We start from the raw sequence: 14,317 nt of genomic DNA, 5'->3' as shown, positions 1-14,317 counted from the left end.
GCAGATTTGTGCTCTTACTTGATGTGCCACCACAAGTATATGTTATGGTTCGGTTCCTTCGTCTCATCTCTTCTAGCATGCAGATTGGTGCTCTTACTTAATGTGCCTTTTGCTTGCATCCCTTGACCTTATTTTTTGCGTTGGCCATGAGGAGCATGGCTCGATTGACCCTTGCTCATATGGAGACCTTGATTGCCTATTGGATGAGTTGTCTTTGCACACAAGTATCTAGCATCTTCAACTGGATTCATTCGGATAGGAATATGAAAACATTGTTGGTGTCCTGCTTATGGCCTAACTTGTGACATAGCTATGGCCTCATAGCCAAGCTCCATCGAGGAACAGTAAGTGACACTTGGAACTCGATGGTTCTTCTAAATTATTGTCTTTGTTTGGAAGCTTGAATGTGGCCAATTTGTTCACCAAAACTTGTTTGCTCTCCACTCTAAATGATTTTATGCCTAGCTCATATGTATCATTCACTTCCTTTGCCTAGGATAGTTCATTTTCAAACTCATTCCTTCTCCCTTGTCGATGGTTATTAGTTGGTAGTTTCATTCTAGAGGGGGATGTATGTTGATCCCCTTTTGCTTCTCTTCTGCAGTCACTTTTTATTAAGTCTGTGTTGTCTCCTTCTTCTTTCTCAACATCTCCCTACTGGATATGGTCTTTGGTCTTTGGTACCACCTCAACTGCTTCCTACAAGATACAAAAAACTTTCTAAGTGGATTGCAACTCAAAATGGATAGGTCAAGGCTAGAAGTGGGATGTTGAATACAAGATGGAGAAATATTGAGTGCTTTACTCTTTGATCTTGAAAAGAATGCACATAATTGAAGTGAACTTAAATAATAGTGGTGAGTGTAGGTTATCTCATTGCAACTACATGTGTTAACTACAGTCTTAGTGCTAATTAAACACTTGCTATGCTTTTCATCATTGAATTCCCTTCATTTGTGGCATGATGGCCCCTTTAAAGGTCTTATCATTTGAAGAATAATGGGCAAATTTATCACCTTCCTCCTTCATGATCACTTCCCTTCATGTCCTTAATCCTAACTTGACATGTAATAGCTGCGTGCCAACTGTGCCCATCTAATTAATTTCCTTGGGCACCACACAAGGAAGTGTGCTTTGGGTTAGCACTCTTTGATCTTCATGCCATTCTTAGCCATTTTTCTTATTATAATTCCAAAATGGGCCTTTGCTACTTCTTGCATCTTGGCACTGATTTGAGCTTGCACCTCTTCTGGGAGTTGCTAGTATTTCTACCTTAATTCCTACCATCTTGCTTGTTTCTCAGTATTGGGGTTTCTTTGCATACACCATCCTACTTGTTTCTCAGTACTGGGGTTTCTTTGCAGACTCCATCTTGCTTGTTTTTGAGTGCTGAGGTTTCTTTGCAGACTCCATCCTACCATCTTCCTTCATTGGCACATCCAATGCAGACATTGCTGGGGGTAGCCAAAAATGCTAGCTACATATTGCTACAAATATAATGATTTATTTTTCTCATATTGCTACAAATATAATGATTTATTTTGCAAACTCCATCCTACCATGTTCCTTTGTTTTGGCACATCCAAGGTGGACATTGCTCAGTATGATTGCCAAAAATGCTCTACATATTGTTACAAATATGATAATTTATTTTGCTCAAACATGCATTGGATTGCCTATGCTTTGGGCTCTATGAAGGAAATCAGTGGAGGCTGATCACTCTACTAGATACCAAATACAAGATCTTAGCTAAGGTCTTGGGTTTGTGGTTATGGCCCCACCTCCCTGATATCATCCTTGACATGCAGAGACTGGTTTTGTTCAAGAGCGTAGCATCTTGGACAACATCTTCACATTCTAGGAGGCAATAGATTGGGCTAGGGAGGAGTCACATCCTGCCATCCTTCTCCTAGATTTAGTGAAGGCCTATAAACTAATGTAGGTTCATACACAAAGGAAAACTGCACACATTGCAATTTGCCAAATATCTTGGATGGAATTTGGAGAGGAAAAGTGTTTCTTTCATTGTTCATCATCTACAAGAAGAAGTTTAGGCAACATTGCTACACTGACACCCCTGTGCCTTTGTCTTGCACTTGTCTACCTATTTTCAAACTCACTCATGAACACAAGTTGCTATCCATTATGTACTCTATGTCACTTTGTACAAATACTCAACACCATAACATCTACAATCGCAACTCTATTTATAAATCACAACAACAACTCACTCATGAACATACCTTACTATCCACTAGACACTCTACATCAATCTATAAACAAATCAACCCCATAACATCTACCCTCTCCAATGATGACTCTATTTCTATAGCACCACAACAACCCATCATTCAATGACCAACCACCCCTCATTGTTAACTATAGTTGATCCCTTAATAGTTTCTCCCCTTAGTGTTTGACATATTCTCCATGTCGGGCATTTGCCATTGATATAGCCCAACTATTGTTGAAGATCCTCTCGACACTTTAGTGCAAATTCTTGCCAAATTTGTTTGTGAATTGCTTCATGACTTTTGACTACCCTCTCGCTATAGCTTGAATGTTCATGAATTTCTTACCTCCTTCATTGGGTTCCAACTCAAGGACATGTCCATGTATGTACTAGAAAAAATTTACCCATCACTTTGATGCATCTTGTTGCTCTATAACCACAACAAAAAGTTCCACTATTTTTTCAGAAAGCATACTTTGCTCCTTCATGTTACTCCATGGATCAAATATATAATCCCTTGAGCTAGGTCTAATTGGCTCTTGGTTACAAAATTATGGACTTAATTTGAAGCAGTGGCCATGTTGTATTCCAAATGCACCATCAAACTCCAACAATCAAACAATCTTGGTTGGTATCTTTCATACATTTTCCACTTGATAGTAACATAAGAGCAAGTTACATGCTTATTGAAGACTTTGATAAATCCTAGTCTTTAAGTATGCACACTCATCTTCATCTCATATGAGGAAGGGCAAAATTTGTACTTTCCATCACCTTTGATTTCCTAAATCATTCTAATTGGTTTAAAACTTCTTGCTCTTAGAGATCAATCACTTACAACCTAACCTCTAAGGAGTCTTGATGACAAAAGTGTGATTTATTTTTTGGATGGCAGTGCTTACATATGTTACTTATCCATAGATGGACTTTTTATGGAGTGGAGTGCCTTGGAAAGACACCAAACTATATTGACACAAGCTTGTGCCCAAACATACTATCTGCATGGAATGGTGGAATGCAACAAAGCTTGTTTAATGATAGGCAACCTATCTAGTACCACACAGCAACCCCCCCCCCAATCAAGGTTTAGCTCTGGTGGTAGGGGGTCAAGTTTGCTAGTGCAAAAGAACAATGATAATTTGATGTCCACGCCTAGAATTAGAGATGAGGGCATTTGAATGGTCGAATTATCACTATAAGCAACCCTATAGCAATGGGTGGGAGGATGCCCTCAAAGTTAAGGCCATTGACTCCTCATCTGGAAAATTTGTGTAGAGTTCATTTAAGCAATGAAATCGCTAGCATGGGAAATGTGCTTAGCTATGTAACCAGTTTGATGGGAATGGCAAACTAGGAAATTGAAATAAGCATAGAAGTGAATTACATTTTGGTGTAGTGGATTGCAACCAGATGAAGAGAGCTCTAGCAAGCATTGACCCTAAGGCGATCAAGAATGCAAGAAAAAGGTATATAGGAGGGGACTCTTCTTTGAAGATTTATGTTTGTAGGAGATGGCAATTGTTATGTGTCCTAGCCAAGTGCCTTCCTACAAAAATATAGGAGTAGCTCTCAGGCAATCACTCTATAGTAGTAGCTTTTCCTTCTAGCCTTTGGCTGAATAACATTCATGACCATATCTATCTAACCTATCAACCATGGACATAAGAAAAACAATGAGGACACGTGGTAGCTTAGAACCTCGCACATGTCACAAAGAGAGAGCTCCTAGATGAAGGCTTTGAGAGGGGAGGAGGTGGAAAGACAAGAGGCAAGCTTTGAGAGGGGAGGAGATGGAAAGACAAGAGGCATATTTGGGAGGAAGGGGGAGATGGAAGGTCACTCGAATGAAGGGATGAGGGAGGAGATGGAAAGACAAGAGGCGGCTTTGGGAGGAAGGAGGAGATGGAAGGTCACTAGAATGAAGGGAGGAGATGGAAGAGTGTGGATGATCTAGGCCAACATCCGTGCATCACATGCCAAGTGCGACAATGTCTCTATGGCTATTGGTGCCTCCTATGTGAGTGTTTTAGTCTTGCACAAGAACAAAGTCTAGGCCGACCTCCAAGAATCATGTACTGAGTGCGACAACTTCTCTATGGCTACCAGTGCCTCCTATGCAAGTGTTTCAGTCTTGCACGAGAATAAAGGTGAGTTGCTGGAAGAATGTGGATGATGAAATATTTGTTGAATCCTTTGTCTATTGATGCTAATGCTCCAATTACTAAGGATTTTCGATTGAATTAGGATGCCCTATCCAACATGGGTGAAAATGGTGTGAGGTTAAAAGGTCGAGATCTAGGTAACAACATCTCACTACTAATGGTAAATGCGAGTTGGGGAAGGGCAAGAAGCGAGTTTAGGAGCGAGTTTTTTTGGCAACCAGCATGTTTTGTTCCACCTATTCCACTTGTGACACATCTCCCTCTCTCTCTCTCTCTCTCTCTCTCTCTCTCTCTCTCTCTCTCTCTCTCTCTCTCTTCTGAGTCCAAGCATGAGATTGTGTATTTATGTTGCAGTCGTGTTAGAGATAGTCGACTGGAGTGATGGTTACACTTGCTTGTCAACGTGCTATAGCCAGTGACGTAGCAGGATGGGTTGGCACCAGTCCTCTCTCCTCAGCTTCCTCTTCCCTCATTGATGGTCAACTTGGTCCCAAGAGGTATCTCACTTCTACTTTTTTGTACTAGACATATTCATTGTGTCTCAGACTTCTAATTTCTTTTGTATTTGCATATTATCATGTATCAAAGGTTGTGGTCCGTTTAGAGGCCACCCGTGTCTCATATTGATGTATTTGCATCTTATCATCTATCACGGGCTATGGTCCTTTTAGAGGCCAGCCCTGTCTCATATTGATGTATCAGGTTTTCTTTAGTCTCATAGACCGTTTGGTCTTTCGAAGACTCTAATAATCTCTCTCTCTCTCCATCACCATTGTTGGCCGCAATAGACATGAATTTGTGATTGTTGAACTCAAGTATTTGTTTCTCATTCTATCTATTTACCCATTGTACTCTCTCTCTCTCTTTCTCTCTCTCTCTCTCTCTCTCTCTCTCTCTCTCTCTCTCTCTCTCTCTCACACACACACACACACATACACACACATACACACACACACACACACATGCATGCATGCATGCACACGCACATGCACACACATGCACTTGCACACACACACACACACACACACACTACAACATACATAAATTGGCCGCAACACACATTAATTCATGATTGCTGAACTTGAGAACTTGTTTCTCTTTCTATTATATGCACGTTGTACTCTCTCTCTCTCTCTCTCCCTCTCTCTCTCTCTCCCCATCACCACCGTTGGCCGTAATAGAGATGAATTCGTAATTGCTGAACTTGAGTATTTGTTTCTCTTTTTGTCAATTGCACATTGTACTCCCTCTCTCTCTCTCTCTCTCTCTCTCTCTCTCTCTCTCTCTCTCTCTCTCTCTCTCGGGTAAATAAGTATGTAGATTACTATAGATTTCTCTATAAGAGTTAATGAGTGTGTAGATTACTATCTGATTCTATCAGCTGCTCTCAAAGTTCAGCTGATTCATGGGAATCCATTGTGAGAGCGTAAGAGGGGATAGAAGTTGCAACAAGGGAGTAAGGAAATGGCAGAGAAGTAAGGAAGAAGGGAATCATAAATAGGGAAGAACTAAGGAAATGGAATAGTGGAGGCATAAGGAAGAAGGGAGTCAGAAATAGGAAAGAACTAAGGAAATGGAATGGTGGAGGTTTAAAATAGAGTGTGGTGAGGCGGTGGATGGCTATGTCCAAATTACAAGCATGTTGATTAATTGCAAGCTGGCTAATAATTATTTGGACACATGCATAGAGCCACCAGTCACCACAGTGGTTGCTCATGATACTAGGCATGTGATTAATTGGTAGATGCCATGCTACTAGGCATGTGTGATTAGACGATGGTTCAAATTTTGATTAATTGAACCTACCTCATCCAAGTGCCATTGCGCTTGAGTAGAGTGCAATTAATTACCAGTCACCACCATGATGCCAGGCATGTAAGTAATTGGCAACTTGAATTTTGATTAATTGAAGCTAGCTCATGGAATGCATAGTGTCATGATTAATTTTGATCATTAATTTTTTGCCCACGACTCAACTCTGTCACCTCTCATTAATAGGGGGCCTATTAAACCATCGTACTAGTTACAAGCATGTCAATTAATTGAAAGTTGGCTTATAACTATTTGGGCACATGCATAGAGCCACTAGCCACCATGGTGGTTGCTCATGATGCTAGGCCTGTGATTAATTGGCGGCTCAAATTTTGATGCCATGCTGCTAGGCATGTGTGATTAGACGGTGGTTTGAATTTTGATTAATTGAAACTGGCTCATTCAAGTGCCACCATGCTTGAGTAGAGTGCAGTTAATTACCAGTCACCGCCATGATGCCAGACATGTGAGTAATTGGTAGATAGGATTTTGATTAATTGAAGCTGGCTCATAGCATGCATAGTGTCATGATTAATTTTGATCATTAATGTTTTGCCCATGAGTCAACTCTATCACCTCTCATTAATAGGGGGCTATTTAAACCACCGTGCTAGTTATAGATTATCCTATTAAACCACCATGTTGGATAGCTAGAATTGATTGGACACCTACATAGGAGCAATACCACTTGCCGATTCAAAGTCTAAGACTGGCGTGGCATCAGTTTAGAATCTCAGTCCTGAAATTTGAAGGCTTGCCAAGTAGTAGGAATGATGGCCATCGTGCTGGTGAAGCATTACACCAACACCGAGCACAAATTTTGACTAGCAATTGGTGATTGTGATTCGTCTAAGTCAAGTTAAGAATGTGATGATTCATGATTCATAGTGCAACCACTATTTCCACATGCTTACATGCGATTAAGTAGAGTGATGGCCACCGTGCTGGTGAAGCATGGCACCAATGACAAATTTTGATTAATTGAAGGAGGAATTGATGGGGTTTGCATGGGCCACCGTGGTGATAATTGCAAGTAGTTAATTACCAATCTTTGCATTTTCATTTGCTAGTTCAAGATAAATATGATGATTAATCAAGGTGTGCAAGTGTGACTGTTGAGATAATTTACAGAAAATGGATAATTTACAGCATCAAGTTAGATGAATGATGGCCAACTTATAGTCGAGGCACTGTGAATGACACTGTGGAGGGCCAGTATCTTATCCATTCGTGAGACTTATCCTCGGTGTTATCTCGGCACCCAGGGAAGGGCCCATTCCCTCGGATGATAAGTCTTTGGGGAAGGAAGCGTGCCGCCTCCCCGCCCACACTATGTGTGCAGTGTGGTTATAATAATTATATGTTATATATTATCATACAAATATCTTCAATTGCTTGTCCATTCAAAATTGCTTATTTTAATTCTGACTTCTTACAACATTTCTCTCTTTTGATGCATGTTATCGATGCGAGGAAGAAAGAAAATCCAAACTGGATGCAAGATCGAAAGATACCGACACCTTTATTCATATGATTGTAGTCCATGTGAAATGCGTTATTCTATTGCCTTATTCATGTATTTGTTGAACTTCAGCTTCCAAAATATGGACATCACAAAGTTAATAATAAATCACCACCCCTGACATTTCCAGGGAGGATCAGATCCTAAGGGACCCTGTGTCGTGTCTCATGTCTACATTTTCACTCGTTCGGTTTTTTCATTTTAAAATTTCATAAAAGGCTAGGATTCAGCTTCAATTTTGAGTTAGTAATTTCGTGTGGGCTTTCGTGCGTTTGCTACTTTTGTTGATTAGATGTTGACACTTGGATCAATTATGATGTAGGCTGGTCATGTAAATAACAAGTGAGTACAAGTATTTGTGAGCACTGCCTTCAATTGGTTCTATCAAAGGATCAAGATGAAGGAATGGTTAATTTGTAAGACCTGTGATGGAAGCTCGTGTATAGGAAAGTTCGATTGATTTGCAAACTCCGTGAGAGAGAGAGAGGGAGAACCAAAATAGTAGGGGGCCACGTGGCAAAAAATGGTTTGGGACACTTTTTTAAGAAGAGTGAAACCATAGCTCTCCCTGGAAGGCAGTGCTAAAAAGCAGGGCAGGCCCATTGTATAACATTCTACTTGTTAGGAAGAAGAAGAAGAATAAGAAGAAGAAAAAGAGCAGTTTTTAGGCATGTAAATAAAAGCAGGGCAGGCCTATTGTATGACATTCAACCTGTTACGAAGAAGAAGCAGAAGAGGACCGGTTTTTAGGTCTCGGGAGACCTAAAAATCATGCACCTGGGTGCACTTGTGTGAAGAAATGGACGGGGGCAGGCGTGCAGTTAGGGGCAGAGGGACGAGGCCGTCCTCAGATTTGGGTCGCGAGGATCGCCCAAAGAAGAGGCAAAAGGGCGCGATGCAGGTGGTCATGGCTGCCGCAGCTGCTGCAGCGGCATCCACACAGCGAAGAGCAGTGCAAACTCCGATCTTTTGCTACTGTACACTCTCGGAGCGCCTTATCGCGAAGCGACAGAGACGGCTGATCAATTGAGTGGATACAGAGAGCAAAGGAAGATCCAGGCACGTGGATCCACGCACATGATTCGGTAATGGAAGAGAGGTGCAAGTCAGGGCAGAAGGAGCCAGAAACAGATGGTAAATTATCCACCTTGCTTGGGGGAATGCAGTATAGCCTCTTGCCCCAGGTCGAGGATCGAAATCCTTATTATACGGGCTGCTGTCGGCCTCGCCTAGTCAGTGCAGGGGGCCTTATGTGTGCCTTTGTGCATAAGCCAGATGAATTAGACGATTACTTTGTTATTGTCTTTAATTGTCTCACAGGCTCTGTGAGGGTGCTCCCCCCTCTCCTGAATTCGCATTACCTCTCCAGAATACCTCGCGTTAGAGGTATTGTTGGTTGCCAAATGTACATGTCAGTTGATGATCAGGACCCAGGCCGCTATTATATCATGCTCACACAATGGCATGTACGTGTAAGGGACATAGACAGTCCATACTTTGAGATTTTTGACTCCAGGAGAGGCTCTTGGAGGGTCGGGTGCAACATTGAATCGGCAGTGGCCGATTCTAAGGCGTCTCTGGGTGACTTCTTTTTTCTACGATCTGTTGGAACTCTGCCGGTATACCATGCCGCAGATGATTTGTGGAGCAAGGTGTTGGTGGAATCGTGGGATGATCTTGGGAAATCTCCCGCCTATTTGAAGTACAAAGGAAGATTACTGCGAGGCCTCTCACTGTTACCAGATGATACTTACTTTGGGTTTGTTGTGTCAGAGCTACAGCCTAATTCTTCCAAAGCTGCTATCTGGGTGGAGGTGGCAAGAACCCCACAGCATCTCTGGAGGGGGCTTTCTTGTATGGAGTGGGTGGCGATCAGGGCAGAGGGAGGCCTTTTCTGCATGACATTCGAAGATTATTATGTGCAGGGTCATTGCAGACCGCCTCTTGTGTATGACATCACTCAAAACTTGTGGTATGAATTGCCTGGCTCGACCGATTTTGGTTGCATCTTGGTGCATAGGCCAAGACTAAGCATGCATGTGCCCAGTCTTGAGGGGGAGGAGGCGGCATAGTGATAAAATTACCCCCTCCTCCTACATAGGACCCCCAGCGAAGATTAATTCGAAAATCAATTAATTTGTTCCGCGGAAGGGATCGAATTATGCCCAAGGGGGGCGGGGGGGCGAATTAATCTGCGTTTCAGGGCTCCAGAAGCTTCCGTGAGAAGCTTCTCGCCCGCAGATCCAGAAGCTTCTGCGAGAAGCTTTTTGTCCACAAGTCGCCTATAAAGGAGACTAGATGAGAGGAGGGGGGCGTATAGAATATGCAGGGGGGGCTGTGAAGCCCTCCCATACAAAGAGGAGGAAGGAGGGGCTGAGGAGTGGGTAGGAGGAAAACAGACAGCGGAAGAGGAAGGAGGAGGGGGAGGAGGAGGAGAGGGAGCGGAGGAGGGGGAGGAAGAGTTTGGGGGGGGGGGAGAGGATGGGAGGAGGAGGAGGGAGCCCGGGTGGAGAGGAAGGAGCAGAGGAGGGAGCACGAGCAGAGCAGGAGCAGCGGAGAGAGGAGTGGGTGGGGGGGGAATACTTTAGGAAGAATAAGCTAGGTTAATCAATAGAATAAGCTTAGGTTAATTAATGAAAGATAACTCTCACCTCTCACAAACAATTTAATTAATGGAATACAATTTTTGAGAGCCATTAGGATGCAAGGCATAGTTGCCAGCCGAAACACCAAAGGAAGAAACGGAAGAAATGGAGTTTCCGGCCCCCGTCGAAACAGAAATGGAAGAAATAGCAATATGATACAATTTATGTATAAAAATGTATTTTGTATACATAATATAATTGTCAATAGAGTCCAAATCATACATAATACAATTATCTATACTTGAAGCTCAATGCATCATGCGCATCTATGATTCTAAATTTTTGAATGATGCTTCAATAATGTGAAATCAACATGTGTAATGACTAACAAGTTTGATGTTACAAGAAATCATAAGTTTGAAGTACTTTAAACTTAGCACACAAGTTGAAACTTGAAACTTGAAACTTGAAAGCATCCAATGTCCAGACTCCATAGATGATCATGATTCATGATCCACAAATGCCATGATCATGACTCATGAGTCATGGAAGACTCAAAATGAGAGAACACGCATAGCAAGGCGTTTCTGCCATAAGCCATTTAAACAGAGATAAGTATTAGGTACTTGATAACTACAAACATATTTGTAGTAGATAAAACTTTAAATTGCTTAACTACTAAGCTCTAACTAGTGATGTTGTAACTTGTCTCTTACCAAAGTAGGAGTACAATTGCCATATTTTTTCCATCAGGAGACAGGTTGCAACTTTGTCTCTCGGAGCCTAGCCGTAGGTTGATCAAAGGAGAGGCTATGATTGCGAAACAATAGAAGTTCATCCTCCATTCTTCGTTGCATCTCCAAGTCACCACTCGTCTAATTTTGTAGATAGTGTTGCATCCTCTCCTCCAACTCATCATTCTCATATTGCTCGACTGCACCAGAGGAGATGCAATACATGTGCCACTGCATGGATTGGGCGGTGGAACCAATTCCATCGCTTATTCCATATATAGCACGGATGGAATCAACCCTAAATCATGCCACAAGAAATTAGAATGCATTATGCATGCAAAATTTATAGACTATATTACATACATAATCCATATCTGAAAATTGCAAGCTCCATGATAGCAAATTGCAATTTAGTAACTGCAATAATTATATATATTACAAGTGTAAAAAGTCTTACTTATTAGGCGATAGGGAAGTATTTTTGTTGAGGGCCTCTCCAATCTTCTCCATAAACTCGTACAAGAGTCCTATTGTGCTTCCCTCCATGTCCGTGATGCGAAGCACCGTGTTCATAGGATTAATTGATTTGATTAATGCCTCTGCCTAATTCCACCAAGACTCATCCATGATCATGCAGACAAATTTGATAGACTTTGCTTGGCCTCTATCATCCCAATCTCCCCACTCCTGAGACACAACCGTGCGCAACAAGCCCTAGCGCACTCGCACAAGCCTCTCCACCACTATGAACATGTAAGCAAACCTTATGGCTGGAGATTTCAGTAGCTCAAGGTCAGTGTAAGCCTGATAGATGCTGAGGACTTTGGGTCTCTTCGTGACAAACTTCACGATACTGCGGGCTGTGGAGAAGATGGCATCAATCGAAGGTATCTTCCCTAGGTCTTTGATCAAAAGATCAAGGCAATGTGAGGCATAGGGTGTTCACACAATCTTAGGGAACTCATCTTCTAACATGGCACCCATTGACACATAATTGCTGTCATTATTTGTCACCACCTACACCACATTCTCAGCACCTATCTCCATAATGGCTGCCCGTAAATGCTCCCAAATATACAACCCTGTAATCACTGTAACTACAGTGGAAGCGTCTGTCTGTCTCTCAAGAACATGCTTCCCTTGCAAGAAGACACTAAAATATTGTACACACTCCTCCTGCATGTATCTGGCCCCTATCAAATGTAAAGGTAGTTTTTAAGCATAAGCAAGTGAGATGATCCGAGATTATGTAGAAGTTGGCAAGGGTGTTTCATTTTGACAAGTCGCCTTATGTTCATATGATGGCAGTTGCCTTATGATCATTGGTCATTGGTCGTAACATTTGGCACAATGAGTTGGCACCATTGGCATAGGGCCGCATGGCTTATCGATGCAACAAGTACTCCCATCTTTGGTTTGGAATTGTAATGGATAAGGGAGTTGATATCAAATAAATTACAAGTGATGTAGATGTCATAGTGTTGGGAAGATTGGGAACAGGATAGACGCTTTATGGATGTAAAAGAGCCCAATACATAGAGGAAAATGTATGCAAATGTGTATGATTAGAAGTCTCCTTGTTGCAAATTGAATGACTCATACCAAGCACTTTGCATATACAAGGCATGATTGTAATAATGTCATGGACTACTTGGAGGAATGACTCATACTGTGAATTTTACATACACAAAGCATGATGGCATTAATGTCATGGGATACCTCCGAGTAGCATGCATAATGTGGTCCAAGGGTTTCTAAAGTTAGACCACCGCCTATTAGGTGTAGGAAACTTGTGTTGTCATTTACGTCAAGAGTACTATTATTATAATGATGTGGTGATCAATAAGGGAGCTCAACTCTAAATAGTTGAAGCCAACCTTGTTGTCTGATCTTAAAAGCATCTAAAATTTCCACCAAAGGAGCATGTGGCAAAGTTGAAAGAAATCGGGTTGCTTACTCAATATGGTTATTGTTTTTTCAATCCTTTGAATGCGTTTTGTTGAGCTTCCAAGGAGGGGTGTTGCCTCAATGAGGGGGGAATCTTGTAGACTTGGTCCATTATCAAATTTTGCTTGCACAGACCTCACATCATCATAATAATAGTACTCTTGATGTAAATGATGACAAGTACAATGCATTGAACCATGTTCCACTAAGAGCAGGCACATTAACATCTCTAATCCTAATTTTATCATAGCCCTTGGCAAAACACATTTGTATGCCCTTCAAACTTTTCAACATGTTGATACTAATGAATTATTTAGAAATTCAATTGTAAACATCTATTATTAGATAGCTCAAGCGGGTTTATTTGTATGCTTAATAGGATGCAGTTTGGTTAATCTTGTACTAAAACGTTGTTTCATAATTCAAAAAATGCATACTTCACATAATTGCACATAATTGAGACAACATTTCCTTGTGAAAGGTGAGACTTTTCTAAGGATCATTGCATCAACAAATTTTTGATTAAAAATATATATGATAGACTTTCAAAAGAAGATAAATATTCACGGAGACCAATTTCTACAAAATACATATGACTTTTCAACTAGAAAAGAACTGACACTTGGAGAAATACACTCCACCTTGCAAAACACACGTCACATGTACATACAAAGTTACGCTTCACAAATGCAACCTATTTCATGACAACCACATGGGAAATGGCAACATCACTTATGGACGTCATAGTGGCTTACAAAAGCTTAAAAACCCAGAATCTAACCCTTTACTTGTGGCACTTTTCATAACATAGCCTTGAGAGAAGTAGAAGTAACGTCCACAGGGGCCCAAAAATGACCCATGGGACCATCTCAATACAATGTAAAGAGAGTCTCCTCAAAAAGAGGGGGTCAAGAATCTATGAGTTCCTGATGATAAGTAAAAAGATGGGTGACAAAAGATCCCAACGTTGTCGGAAAGGCAGTATAGAGAACTAATGTCAACTAAGCAGAGTCCTCTAGTATCTGTTGGTGGTCCTCCTTGATATGTGCATATCGGGGGCACTGTAAAGTTACATGTGCCTTCGTCTCAACTGATTGCAAGTTGCAAAGAGTACAAACTCTGCTGTGTCTGGGTTGATGCATCCAAGATCCCTTCTCTATAGCAAGCATATGAGATCTAGTGCGAAACTTGGATATATTTTTGTGATAGAGAAGGGGAATAGGTGTGCTAATGTAGGGCTGAGCAGAGGCCTCCATGGACATGTATGTAGACCAACATGAAGGGTTTTTGTTGTCTTAATAATACTCCAGTTTTGTCCCTCT

General features: G+C 41.5%; 1 protein-coding gene across 1 annotated transcript; it reads left to right on the top strand.

The window, feature by feature from the left end:
- Window positions 1-8,817: 8,817 nt before the first annotated feature.
- Window positions 8,818-9,827, top strand: LOC147900981 (uncharacterized). Its single transcript, XM_087376413.1, has one exon. It carries the CDS (start codon window positions 8,818-8,820, stop codon window positions 9,799-9,801), a length of 984 nt encoding a protein of 327 aa, XP_087232539.1. The 3' UTR covers window positions 9,802-9,827.
- The last annotated feature ends 4,490 nt before the right edge of the window (window positions 9,828-14,317 follow it).

This window comes from Dipteris shenzhenensis, chromosome 6 (assembly GCF_047967505.1).
Source record: "Dipteris shenzhenensis isolate YYH24624 ecotype China chromosome 6, Dip_SZ_1.0, whole genome shotgun sequence".
Lineage (NCBI taxonomy): Eukaryota > Viridiplantae > Streptophyta > Polypodiopsida > Gleicheniales > Dipteridaceae > Dipteris > Dipteris shenzhenensis.
This window is presented reverse-complemented; position numbering and strand designations above follow the sequence as displayed.